Below are 14,220 nucleotides of genomic sequence, written 5' to 3'. Positions count from 1 at the left end.
TGTATTTACTTTAAACTTATCCAAACAATATAAACAATTTCATTTAAGTATTTAAATTATTTTGATTTAAAATATTAAAAAACTTTAATGACACAACTAATAAATAATTATAATTAAATAATTGATATATTAATAAAGTTAATATTTATTCAAATATAGATTATTAGATATTATTAATATAAATAATTAAATAGAAATATTTAAGTATTTAACGGAAATACTTAGTGATGTATCTTTTAATTATTATTTAAACTTTATACAGTAAATAAAGTATATTAACATATCAATTAAACTATTTAAATTTAAATATTAAAATTATGATTAATAATTTAATATCAACTTAATTTATAATTAGCATTAATAATTTTAAAAACAATTATATAAATGACATTACAAAATATATATTATTTTTATTAAATGACATTTGCTTTTCATATATTACATTTTTTATAATCTATTTCTTTACTAATAAAACATATTTTACAAATTACTATATTATATATATACTATATTTATATATATATTTTATATTAAGGTATATCATGACTATAATATCTTATGCGAGATATGTAATAAATGAAATTTATTTTTACTCTTACTTTAATTACTTATATAACTATTTCTTTAGTAATAGTTTATTTATTAAATAAATGCATTTAATTTTTTCATAATTTAAATTTATTTTATAAACTATTAACTTTTACTTATAACCTAAGGCTTGTAATTATATTTTTCTATATTAAATAAAATATAATTTTATAATATTTAAGTTATTATGTAACGGTCAAATTTTTTCTTAAATATATATTTTATCTATATAAATTTACTATAAAAGAGATATGAGGTTTTCAAAATAATAAAAAAATTGATGGAATTTTTTATTTCCCAAAAAAAAAGTAATTTTTTAAGTAGAGAAGTATGGTGGGACCCAAAATGCAAGAACAGCAGCCAAACGGGGGCAACTATGGGAAAAAAACAAAAAAAAAATCGCAGCTACTGACATGGAGAGGAAAAATTTAGAGAAATAAGTAAAGTGAAAATAAATAAATAAAAAATTAGGCCCCCAGGCCATTCCATGAGGATGAAGCTATGCGAAAAAGTGCATGTCTGTGATATCTATTCATTTTTTTCAAAACTGTGATGACTGCAGCGTACTTTTTAAATACTATGAATCGATCATTGAATCATAATTGAAATATGTCAAGTTATTTGAAAATCATTTATATTTGTGAACAAAACTATCAATCCAGATAATTTCAAGCTATATTCTGCATTTTATTTGTTAAAGAGAAAATCATAAAGCAAACTAATCTGACAGAAAATCTACTAAAGAGGGTATACAAAATAAGCATAGATTAGCCAGAAAGAGGAACTAACTAGATGGAGAAAAGAAGGTGAGCATGTAAGTGTAGGAATGACTAACCTTCACCGCACATTTTGATTCTTCTAAACTCGATAAGAAAGCATGAGTAAGGAAAGGATTAAGCTTTTCAGGTCCAGCTGCATCCATTGCACATGCATCCCAGTCCTTGGAAGAAATATCTGATAGGGATGAAACAACTGAAACAGAGAGTTGTTGGGGCCTCCTTCCTGGGCCTGATACATCCTGAATACACATAGGCCAAAACAAATCACATTTGCATGAGTTGATCCAATCAAACTGAAAATAGCCAGATGAAAGAAAGAAAAACGAAGCACCTCTCGGGCAGACCCTGTAAGAGTAAATGTCCCTAGCGATGGGTTCAGCTCTCGCTGCTCTGCAGTCCTCTTAGATCCCCAAAATAGTGCAGTTATCTTATGTGGAGACACCATACTTCGAGAACTTTGTTTGCAAGCAAAATTTTCCTGCATGTTAAGAAATATGAAGCAAGTGCACAATAAAAATCAGATCAAGTAAATTATGGCAATTTTTTTTTAAAAAGCCCTCATTGAAACATGAGTTATTTGGGAAAATTTTTTAAAAGAAATCACTACGGAAGAAGAAAGGATTCTTAATCTGTTAGAAAAATATTGAGGAATGAAAGGCTGGTAAATTGGGAAGGAAAATCTAAACCAAACAGAATATCAAAGTTCTTCCAAGAAATTATTTTGATACGTCACATTTATCTAATCAACTACAGACTTTCTCAAAGCAGTAAAGTATTTTGGCTAAAAGTTTAGAAATTGCTTTCAAAATCATCTGAACATCCTTTTTAGCAAACTTCTAAACAAAATACTCTAGTTTGACAAATAATCAAATTCAAAGGGTCAATTGTCCATTGAATTTTGTATATTTATAAGAAAAACATGCGACTCGACAAGAGAAAGCTAGTGAGTCCAGGATTACACAATTCATAAGCTCACTATGGCATTGAGATGTCCAAAAAACATCAAATGACAAGGGGTGCATTTATGAATCTTTCCATGAAGTGTCCTGACTTTTTGGTAGAAATGACAAAAATGCCCCATGTTTCTACACATTAAATGGAGGCCATTTGTTAGAGATAATTCCCAAACTAGGAGAATTCTCTAAAGTTCTCTCTGTTGTTACCCAACGCTAGCTATTGACCAATGTCAATGCCCACAATAGCCGGTGCCCAATGTCAACTAACTACGCATCCAACAACCACTAGCCATCGATGTTTGAGGTAAGCCTTAATGGTCAACCAATCTCCACTCCTATAAGTAGAACAATTAAGTTAATCATTGATCGTCGTTCCACACCTAGCAAGAGCATCCATCTTCCCCCCTCCTATAAGGAGAGTGATTAAGTGGACAGCCCGATGTCACCCGACCTCTAACATTTCTTGTCAGCTCACTCGAAACACCTACCAATGATCAATTATGATGTATGCACAACATCGACATCCGGCATTAATATTCCCAATCACCCAATCTTCCCTCATATAAAAAGAGAAACCAAGTTATTTGTTTGATATCACCCGACCTTTGATATTTCTCATTGACTGTTGCACAACACCTACCAATAGGTGATGCCTGATGCCCACCTTCTCAAGTTGCCTAGTCTCCCATTCTATAAAAAGAGCAACAATGCTGACTACCAGATATAATCCAACCTCTGACATTCCTCATTGACTGTTGCTTAATGTCTGCCAACAATCGACGTATAAAATCCATCAACCAAAACATCCACACGCCCATTGGCCTAATCACTAGGTCCCTCTTATTAGGAGGTTGGATAAGCCGACTGTAGACTATCGCCCAACTTATGGCATTCCTAATCAACTATCACTCGATGCCCGCCACCATTCAGTGTTATTTAGTTATCAACGTCTGGCGCCTATTGTACAAATTGATTGATTTCTCCTACTATCAAATAAACAACCAAATTAAGCACCCACCATCACCTGATAACAAGTCAAGCGCCTCAAGATTACTATTACCACCATCATAAATATCTTCCACGATTCAAGTTTCTAGAATTATATTAATGCTTGCTCCAATTACAAGGACAGGAGTCATTTGTAACCAAATTGATCAAACTCGTACTATTTTTTCAACTAAGCTAAGCATCATGATTTTTTTTTCATTTTTCAAATTTTTCACATAAAATTTTTCATGTCTCTTATGTGTTGCTCTTATCTATGAGTGCAGTATTTTTCGAATAGTGTTGATATGATTAACTCTCCATCCACCATCATAAATACTCTAGCACAAAACAATTTAGTGTAATTTGTGGAAAGTAACTCAAGATAGAGAGGCAACTCTGGCTGCAGCTTCAAAAGGATGTTAACATTAATGATCGGGAATAATCGTGGTGAAATAGCTCCTTTCCTCTATCATCCATTGACAGATCAAGGCAAACCCTTCACCTAATGCAGTGTCAAAAATAACAAGGTGGTTGTTCGTTGTACTGACAAAGTTGGCTTGAGGTTCTATCTAAATAGCAATCCTGAAGAAATGTCCATATTAATGTTTAGCAAATGGGTGTAGTTGAAAGGATCTAAACCAAACTATTTTTTTTTTCAAAGCATCCTATATAGAGGAGGAATACCACAAGAGACTTCCAAGAGAGCTTCATCTCTGCGGGTTTGAATTTGGGTATTTGGAAGGGTTTGAAAAGTTTGATATTTAAAATAGGAAATTTCACCACCTAGCACTTAAAGTGGATGGTGGGGGAATGGATGATGGACCCGATCAAGATCCCATGGTTCTGTCATCCTGGGCCATCATGGTCCCTGATCTACTTAGTCAGAGGAGGTAGTCGACCCAACCTGACAGAAGGATCCTTGTCGGCAGCCATGGGTTGTTTCGTCCAAGGGGACCTTGTAGACCTAGGTTAGATGTTTGTCTAAGGGGACAAATTTGAATCCACCTTAGCTAACAGAGGGCTTTGTGCCCTATCGATCATATCCTATTGATTCATATCTCAAGTATTTGATGTCAATAAGGAACGTAATGGCACTAGCCATAACCGGTATTTCGTGGTGCCATTTGGCAGCAAAACCACTCAGTTCAGAGGGCCCCGGGTCATAACTGTTTATCCTGCGATGCAATTTGGCGGCAAACCGCCGGTCAGAGGACACGTACCACATCCTTACTAGCAGGAGACTATTTTGAGAATGGATCCTAGTGATATTTTCGACTAGGCATTTGGCTCTTTGTGAGCTGAAGTTATATTTGAATTTGTCCACATCGGCAAACTGTTGCGGAGGGTGGATGGATTTTGCTTTGAGTGATTGATGGATTGATTTTTATTTTAAATATTTTTGGGATTTTGATTTTTTTTTTTTTTTTGATTTTGGACTTTGTGGAGCTTTGGAGTATTTGAAATGGACTTTGGATATTTGGGAGATATTTGAAAATATTTGGGAACCCCTTCGGTTGAGATCTGCATTCAACACGGCCATCATCGGGGTGCTCGGGATCATTTCTCTTTTGTTGATTAAATCTTATCAACTCTATCGAATTATCGATAGAGGATCAGATTTCGTAGGCTTTATGCCCTTTGATAGTGAATTCTATTGTTATAGGTCTTGAAGGCCTAATATGAATGTATTAAAACAAATATTCTGGTCGCCACGGCCTCATATTTGTTGTTTGGTTCGAACCTTGTCGACTCCTATTGATCCGTATAGGAAGATCGGGTTCGAACTAGAATTCACTTATTGACCCGCACAACATCCCTAGACGTCACGTGTGTATCAATAACATGCTCGTCGGGGCCCATGCGGGTGATTTTTATATACTCATTTAGTGTACCTATGTGTATACAGTTTATAGTGCACGGGTATTTTGAAAGTATTTATAGACGCCTTCTGTCCGCTAGTACGAGTGTTGCGGATTCGGTGGCGTGGCGTAGCAGCTTCTGAATCAGTTGTTCGCTGTTTTGTACAGGTATACTATCGTGCACTACTTGTTGCTTTCTGCAGGTGGATTATAGTGCACTAACAAATCTCCTGCTTTGGATCGTAGAAGCTTGTACTTATCGTATTCTACATGCATTTTGTTGTGGTCTTTGATTTTTTCAGTGCAACCGCTACTGCTGTAGGTAGATGTATTCTTTCATTTGTAGATTGAGGTTGACTACAGAATACTGCATTTACTAAAGTCTTTCTGCATCTACCCCTGGGTGGCATGTTATACATACATCTGTATTCGTTGAGAGATTGTATGTATTACAGATCTTCTATTCTTGATTGCATGAAGGTCGATTTGTGTGCTTGAATTTTGATGTTGATAGCTGACTGAGTTATACCCGCTAACTACTTCTTCGTGCGTATGAGCTAGAAATTTACTATACTTATAGCACCTCAATCTCCAAAACTTAAAAGAGATCGTAATATCTTGTTTACTAGACATTGCACTATTGTAGGTAGTAGATATGTTGCTACATTCATTATGTATGTCTTTCAGTACTTATGAGGACTATCACATGCATCCCTAAGATAACTGGCATTCGCTTGTAGGGTATTGCATTTGCAGTTCATTTTTCATCATCACTGTTTGCCAAGATTCGTAGAATCTACACATCCCACATATTAGTGTGGCATCTGTCGAGCTACATCCTTTATCAATGCTTGTGAGCAAGTTATATTAGCAAAATTATTGTCCACTACAAATTACTGTTTACTTGCATTTGATCTCTTTCCTTTGATGTTTCTTCTTGGAGATGGTGACTTGTTGGTGATAAAGATGTAGTAGCTTCCTTGTCTACCATGAACATATGTTTACATCTCAATGTTTTCTTGAATGTATTTGAGAATTTAAAGCTCTCATTTGATGTTTGCATCTTGATAATGTATCTCTTAATCAAGAGTCTAGTTCACATCATCTGTTCAAGCTTGCTTTAAGTTTGACTTTATATTCAAGACTTGGTTTGTTGAGGCTCAAGTTTGAGTTCAACTATTCAAGTCAAGTTTGAATGAAATTCTTTTAGTTGAGCTTTGATTCAAGTTCTCCTTGGTCAAGTTACAAGTCCCCATGATTGTTCAAATCATGGTCAAATGAGGTTCAAATTATAGCATATCCTTTTGTATTTTTCTTTTAGGTTCCAATTGAATTAAAGCTCTTTATATCATTTCGAAGTTCATAAGTCCCTTTCACTTGGTTCAAACCAAGTTCAAATGCATGTCCCCTGTTGTTCGAGTTCTTTGTCAGCTTCGGTCCACATTCAAGTTCACTTTCGTTTGTTCATGTGACAAGTCTAAGTCCTTGCTCAAATTGTTCAAGTCAAGTCCTTTGTAGCCTTTTGAGTTCAATCAAATTCAAGTCTTATGATTTCAAATTTATTTGAGTTCAAGTTTACTTAAGTCCATTTGGTTCAAGTCCGATCTCATAAGTCCACCGTTCAATTGAGTCCAAATCAGGTTCAAGTCAAGTCTCACATTCACCCGAAATTTCAGCAGCCTCCCGGCGTCTCCCCCGTTTAGGGGAAAACTACGGAAAACTGGGCCTTTCCCACCACGCTAAGAAAAGCGTGTATGGTAGGTGCCCTCTTTAGAGAATACCGCGGCCGTGTATTTTTTGATCCCCCACCACGCTAAGAAAAGCGTGTATGGGTATTTTAAAAATATTTTGCAAGAAAGGCAGTTATTTCCCCGCAAGCGGGTACTTATGGGTATCCCCATTTCATCGTATGTATCGCACCGGGCTCCCATCCCACCACGCTAAGAAAAGCGTGTATGGGTATTTTAAAAATATTTTGCAAGAAAGGCAGTTATTTCCCCGCAAGCGGGTACTTATGGGTATCCCCATTTCATCGTATGTATCGCACAATTATAATTAAAATAAATTAATTTTTCTCCCCTTTCCACACATTTACGGGATTTGGCCGAAGAGGTGCACGAAAGGGAGATTGCTACCTTTACAGCAAGCTGCTCCGGTTGTTGCTTCCGATTTAAAAATGTCGTGACTTCCAAACCGACAGGAAGAGATCATCGGAGGAGGCGAAGTCGGGCAGTAAGGATAGAGGTAGGATCGGTCTCTCTCTCTCTCTCTCTCTCTCTCTCTCTGGGAGGCCGGACGGAAACGGCAATGGGTCGGCTGAAGACGTAAGGTCGGGAGATAGGGAGGTTCGACCGGAGTTGACGTCGAGTTTGCTGTGTGGAGTCAGACAGAGGAGAGGGTTGAAGCTTGCGGCTTCTATGTGGCTATGGAGATCGTGGGTTAGAGGAAGAACGATCGGGAGGAAGAGGAGAGGTATCGGAGCTGGAGTGCGAAGAGAAAAGCAATCCCCGAAAGCCTCGTCCATCGTCGTATTTAACGACTCAAATGGGGGAGCGACCGAGACGAGACATGGGTTTTATGGAAGATTTTGTGTAGAAGTGATCGTTTCGGCGCCGATTCAACGGGATTTACAGAGACTTTCGGCAGAGTTCGTGGATCCATCGAGTAAATGGTATGCGTGATTTCTACTTTCAGTTCTTCTCCCTTTTGTTCTTTTGGGCATTACATGAGGGTCAACAGTTTGATATCACCCGACCTTTGATATTTCTCATTGACTGTTGCACGACACCTACCAATAGGTGATGCCTGATGCCGACCTTCTCAAGTTGCCTAGTCTCCCATTCTATAAAAAGAGCAACAAAGCTGACTACCAGATATAATCCAACCTCTGACATTCCTCATTGACTGTTGCTTAATGTCTGCCAACAATCGACGTATAAAATCCATCAACCAAAACATCCACACGCCAATTGGCCTAATCACTAGGTCCTTCTTATTAGGAGGTTGGCTAAGCCGACTGTAGACTATCGCTCAACTTATGGCATTCCTAATCACCTATCACTCGATGCCCGCCACCATTCAATGTTATTTAGTTATCAACGTCTGGCGCCTATTGATTGATTTCTCCTACTATCAAATAAACAACCAAATTAAGCACCCACCATCACCTGATAACAAGTCAAGAGCCTCAAGATTACTATTACCACCCTCATAAATATCTTCCACGATTCAAGTTTCTAAAATTATATCAATGCTTGCTCCAATTACAAGAACAGGAGTCATTTGTAACCAAATTGATCAAACTCATACAATTTTTTCAACTAAGCTAAGCATCATGATTTTTTTTTTTTCATTTTTCAAATTTTTCACATAAAATTTTTCATGTCTCTTATGTGTTGCTCTTATTTATGGGTGCAGTATTTTTCGAATAGTGTTTAGATGATTAACTCTCCATCCATCATCATAAATATTCTAGCACAAAACAATTTAGTGTAATTTGTGGAAAGTAACTCACGATAGAGAGGCAACTCTGGCTGCAGCTTCAAAAGGATGTTAACATTAATGATCGGGAATAATTGTGGTGAAATAGCTCCTTTCCTCTATCATCCATTGACAGATCAAGGCAAACCCTTCACCTAATGCAGTGTCAAAAATAACAAGGTGGTTGTTCGTTGTACTGACAAAGTTGGCTTGAGGTTCTATCTAAATAGCAATCCTGAAGAAATGTCCATATTAATGTTTAGCAAATGGGTGTAGTTGAAAGGATCTAAACCAAAGTATTTTTTTTTTCAAAGCATCCTATATAGAGGAAGAATACCATAAGAGACTTCCAAGAGAGCTTCATCTCTGCCTATAGCCCATAGAAGGGCTCCATAATAAAAAAAATTCCCAGATAGGAGTACCAATTCAAACTCCAAACGGTACTTTAGGCAAGGCCCTCAATGAAAGTTCTTATAAAGGCTAAATAATCTCTAGACCACAAAAGGATAAGTGATAAATAATGTCTCCATTTATTTAAAAAATTTCAAAAAGCATACCAATTCGAAAGCCCCAAAAATATATAATATTGGGGAGGTTCCTCACTAAAAATCTTTAAGGGCATAATCTATGGATCCCAAGAAAGCATAATCAGAAACAAAAATCACTTTATTCAAAGGTCCTCATGAGACTTATCATTGCATGGATCACAAAAAAACATTACAAACAAAGGTCTCCTTATTCAAAAGTCTCCATGAGACCATCATCGCATAGGCCCCAAGAGGGCACGACTATGCATAAAAATATTTTTATTCAAAAGTCAATAAGATGGATCTTACGAGAGAAAATGGTGTGCATAGTCTACATTTATCTAAAAAATCTTAAGATAACACCCCGATTCAAAAGTCTCAAAGGACATCTAGTGCAAGACAATGTTTTCACTACAGAATCCCTACAAAGTCTCAATATCACAAAAGCCACAAGAAGCCACAATGCACTAAGGGGAAGTAAGGACTACCCAACTCTATAAACTAAAGGATAAAACCCACATTGTTCCATATAAGAGGAAAATATCATCTTGCTATCAACTTAAAGATCTAACAACCTCGACTTTTATCACCTCAATAAAATCAAGAGATTTCATTCCATTATCAACGATATCTAAAGGGTTAATTTAGTCTCCTCAAGGGTTCGCAATCCTTGATTTTTTCTAGAAACTCCTATACAAGGGTTTCGGAGTCATGGGTTTTCACTCTCAACACTACAATCTAATTGACATTCAATAAAATCTTTCTACCATAACTCAGGAGATAATCTATAAAGTTTAGAAGAAACATATTATTTCTTTCAAAATTCATCAAGGTTTGATAAAATGTTCAAACTTTAAAGAATGATATTCTACAAAACTATCATATTGTTGGGAGACTAATTTTTACAAATTATTGCAATGACTAATGGTTGTAAATGCAAAAATATTCATCACTACCTTCTGCCTAACTCTATCGAATTATTTAAATAAAGAATAGTGTTTCAACAAAAAAACAATTTGAGATAACATAAATATGAGATTAATGAATTAAAATCCTAGACATATACACATATAAAGAAGTCATCTTTCCAATGACACCAAAAATGATCAAAACTAGCTAATTTGAAATATAAATGAATTTTTCTATGTAAATAAAGGAGCATAGGAATTGCTAACGAATAGCTACTTTAAATTTTTCAAAGAAATTATTTTGAGAAAATTTCTAAAAATTTTTAGGAAGAATCTCACATTAAAAGGACCATTCATTAAAAAAATGAACATTCTTTCAAAAATTATGATGATGGAGTTTTAAGTTAAACACCTTTGAAAGAAGCATAGATGAGTGGAAGAACCCATAGCAAAAAAATTTGGTCATGAACGGGAAAAAGCACCAAATATCATTGAAAATTGATCAAAAATCTTAAAAACTATGTTACATATCGAACCATCTTTTTTGCTATAATCTCCACATCACCTTGTTGATGGTATACCATCGAATCAGCCCCCATATAGCTCTTACTGAACAACGGGTTCGAGAGCAATTAGCTTCTTTGCAAAGGAAAATTAAAGTTTTTAGAGGAAAACTATAATATCTCCTTGATTCAAATCCATCCAAATGAGGATAGCTGACCTTTTTAGAGGAAGGTCAAAATCTCACAGCAAGGACTATGGACCTTGAATACCTCTCCTCAAATCAAATCCATCCAAATAAGAACATAGTTGATCTCATTTTTGGAGCTATAATGGAAGCTCGCAGCAAGGATGGTGAGCCTTAGATATCAGTCCACAGATCAAATTCCTTCAAACGAGGGTAGGCAACTTCTTTTTAGAGGAAAATCAAAACATCGCAATAGGGATCATGAACAATAGATATCACTCTTCGAATCAATCAAACCACACAAGAATATTCGAGCTCTTCTTAAGAAATACCAAAGCCTCACAACAAGGGTTATGAACCTTTTATGCCTCTCATCAATTCAAATTCATCCAATTGAGGATGGAGACCTCTTTTTCGAAGGTATATCAGAGACTAGAAAAAAATATGAACCTCAAATGCCACTCACAATTATCCCACTTCCAGGACAAATTTTACCTTTTTTTAGAGAAAAGTTGATGCCTTGGAGAAAAATTATGATCTCTCCTAACCCAAGAGAAGTTTATAATATTGCAAGAGAAGAAGAAAGGGATTTTCAATAACGTGCTGGGATCTTTTCGGAGTGAATCTTCAAAATATTCAAAGCCTACTTATCCAAATTCCTTTAAAAACGACTTTAAATTCAAATTTTCAAAAAAAAGAAAAAAAGGAAACAAACAATGGAATAACATATCATGGCATAGGCGCAAATATCACGGTCAACGACTGAGTTCGTATATGGGTATTTAGTCCTAATGTTTGGGCCATGACATGTCTGTTTCAAACTTTTGAGAATACCATGATAATTTGTTAACATTGTAGATTTAATTTTGACACTTTTAGAGTCCAATCAAGACCTAGTAACAATTTTGAGCCATCTTAAAGATAAGTTTGAAATGAATTTTCAACAATTTCCATATCAACAAGGTACTAACATCACTTAAAGGTGAATTATTGCCGAGAATAAATTATTTGGTTTATGTCCATGAGATGAAGCCCGTGTGAATGTCAATGGAGTAATTATGCCTTGAAGTTATGAATTTATGCCATAAATTTTAACATCTAAATATTAGATGACAACTGATATATCACCAAAAAGTTCCTTAGATTAAGCACCCAATTTTTCAAATCTTACAGCATCCAAATATTTGGGCCAAAAACTATCAAACGATTATGAGACCATCAAACGTTCATTTTTGGCAAACTTATAGTTGTGAAAACATGATTCAATGTGACAAATACATATATCAATAATGCATGAATTTGAGTCCACATTGTAAGTAAAATACGCAAGAGTATATTTGAAACTCTTCAAGGCATTTAAGGGATCAAAAGTTCTTTGAATTTTACGTATTCAAAGTTTAAATAAGCATCTTGATGAAACAAATCCAATGAGTCTAATATAACTCAATTCTGAGTTTGTTAAACCACTGAAATGTCCAAAAACACTAATAATCAAGGGGAATATTTCAAAGCGTCCAATGGAGTGTCTTGATTTATGATTAAAATAACAAGAATTTTTCCTCCTTATATCTATAAATAGTTCATGTTTCTATAAATTCAAAGGGGTCTTTTGGTGGAAAGAATTTTAAGTAGGACTTAGGGCAATTAGGGTGAATGATTTTAAAAAGCAAACGCATGAGTCATTTGGATGGACGAAAAGACCCCCTTGAAAATTTCTTATGTATTGAAAAATAGTGGACAACAGTGGGCGGCAGCCGAAAGCTACGACAAGGGGAGGTGACGACAGTGGTCAAGACGAAGATTTATGATAGACCTACTAAATTGATCGCAAAAATAAACCACAAACCCAAACAGTGCATACCTGCTCTACTCATAAGCCCAATCGACTGGGAGAGAAAGTAATCGAAGATATATAGTGGAAAGTTATATTAAATTGATTGAAATAGACGCTTACGAGGAAACGAGGCGCCGTGCCGATAAAGGAAGTCGGCCAGCTAGTTGCGGCTGGGCGGCAGCAGCTGGAGGCCGACATGATGAAGGCGTGGGAGCCTTTGAAGAAGGTGCTGCTTGGGTTTGTTGGAAGACTAGAGCGGATTTAGTTGTTGGGGGACATGTCTGAGCTACGTGGCACGCCATTTATCAACCATTAGATATTAAAGAAATATATATTTATTATTACTAGTAAAATGTCCGTGCATTAAATGCACGTGATTAAAAATTAAAAAAATATATATTATAAATATTTTAATTATATTATCATTATTAAGATGAAAGAAATGCATAAATATAACTCAATCAAATAGCAACTATTCAAATAATTTAATATTTTATAAATAGCCTCTTCAAAAGATGTATTTAAGTAGTAAATACATAAAGTTAAAAATTCTGATGGAAGATGGGGCCCGTCTAATATATATTGTACAATAAAATATTTTTAATTTTGCTCTAAAAATAAGGAGGTTTGAGTCTCATCACCAAAAAATGTTTTTTTAATCTCGAGGCACATCTAAGTTAGAAACTTCTAAATTAAAATTTTGGATCATCAAAATTCTGATTTTAGCAAAATTTATAGTCAAATTGAACATCTCGAGAAGACGAAACCAATTACACCACATTCAGTTCAATTTGAGCCCAGATGAGCCCAAATAAAAAAATCAAAATATTTTTTAAAATATCAAAGCATTAATTAAATTACAAAACGATATTCAAATATGACATGCTTATAGTCAAATCAAGTGGCTTGACAAGAAAAATCCAACAAGCCTAAAATTGCCAAATTTTGATATTGTTAAAGTACATAAATTTTCGATAAACACTCTTTGATCAATTGAATCACTATGAGCCATTTAATATAACACTCTAAATCTATCATGGGTCTTCTTCATATTTACTGAGGGTGTCACTCCCAAAAAACTATAAATAGACACATATTCCTCACATGAAGAAGGAGAAGGAAGAAGAAGAGAAGAGCTTTGAGCTTTGAAGAATCATGTAGCTCTACCCTGGCATCATCGTAGACAAATCCACGCCACCAGGTTGCTGCTGCTGAATCTCCTTCGAACCATCACCGTCAGACCATTATTTGTCATCCATTGACGAGCTTTCCTCTAACAATTGTCGTCCAACTACCGTCCTTCCTACCACCGACGCCCAACTATAGTCTTTCAGACCATCGTCACCGAGTAATGTTCTTCAAACCTCCGTCTCCCAACTACGATAAAACAAACATACCAACATTCTCTTGAGAATAGCCCTAATGTCACTGGATCCTCCCAACTTCATCTACATAATATGCTACATACAATATATATTTTATATATTGAGCTAACACCCTCCTCCAAGGAAGGGCGTTATTTGTAATCAACCACTAATGCTAGTGAAGTCATTCAAACTAGGTAAGGCCCCATGAATTTTTTTCCCTTTTCAGGATTTTCCACATAAAAAATTT

The 14,220-nt window shown here is 35.3% G+C and overlaps 1 protein-coding gene across 6 annotated transcripts in view; it reads right to left on the bottom strand.

Annotated features, from left to right (window-relative positions):
• Positions 1-12,883, bottom strand: part of LOC110092915 — a 55,056-nt gene extending 42,173 nt beyond the window's left edge. For all 6 annotated transcript variants that reach the window (XR_002302644.2, XM_020817615.2, XM_028696709.1 and 3 more), the window contains exons 1-3: positions 12,727-12,883; positions 1,699-1,845; positions 1,424-1,606 (exon numbers count right to left, since the gene is read on the bottom strand). Coding sequence is in view for 5 of the 6 variants with exons in the window: in XM_020817615.2 (XP_020673274.1) it covers positions 1,424-1,606; positions 1,699-1,845; positions 12,727-12,804 (408 nt within the window). In the remaining variant the exon portion in view is untranslated. The remainder of the gene's footprint in view (positions 1-1,423; positions 1,607-1,698; positions 1,846-12,726) is intronic.
• Positions 12,884-14,220: the final 1,337 nt, after the last annotated feature.

The sequence above is a fragment of the Dendrobium catenatum genome, unplaced genomic scaffold (genome assembly GCF_001605985.2).
Source record: "Dendrobium catenatum unplaced genomic scaffold, ASM160598v2 fragScaff_scaffold_821, whole genome shotgun sequence".
Lineage (NCBI taxonomy): Eukaryota > Viridiplantae > Streptophyta > Magnoliopsida > Asparagales > Orchidaceae > Dendrobium > Dendrobium catenatum.
The sequence above is the reverse complement of the archived record's forward strand: the minus strand, read 5'-3'. Positions and strand labels throughout refer to the sequence as shown.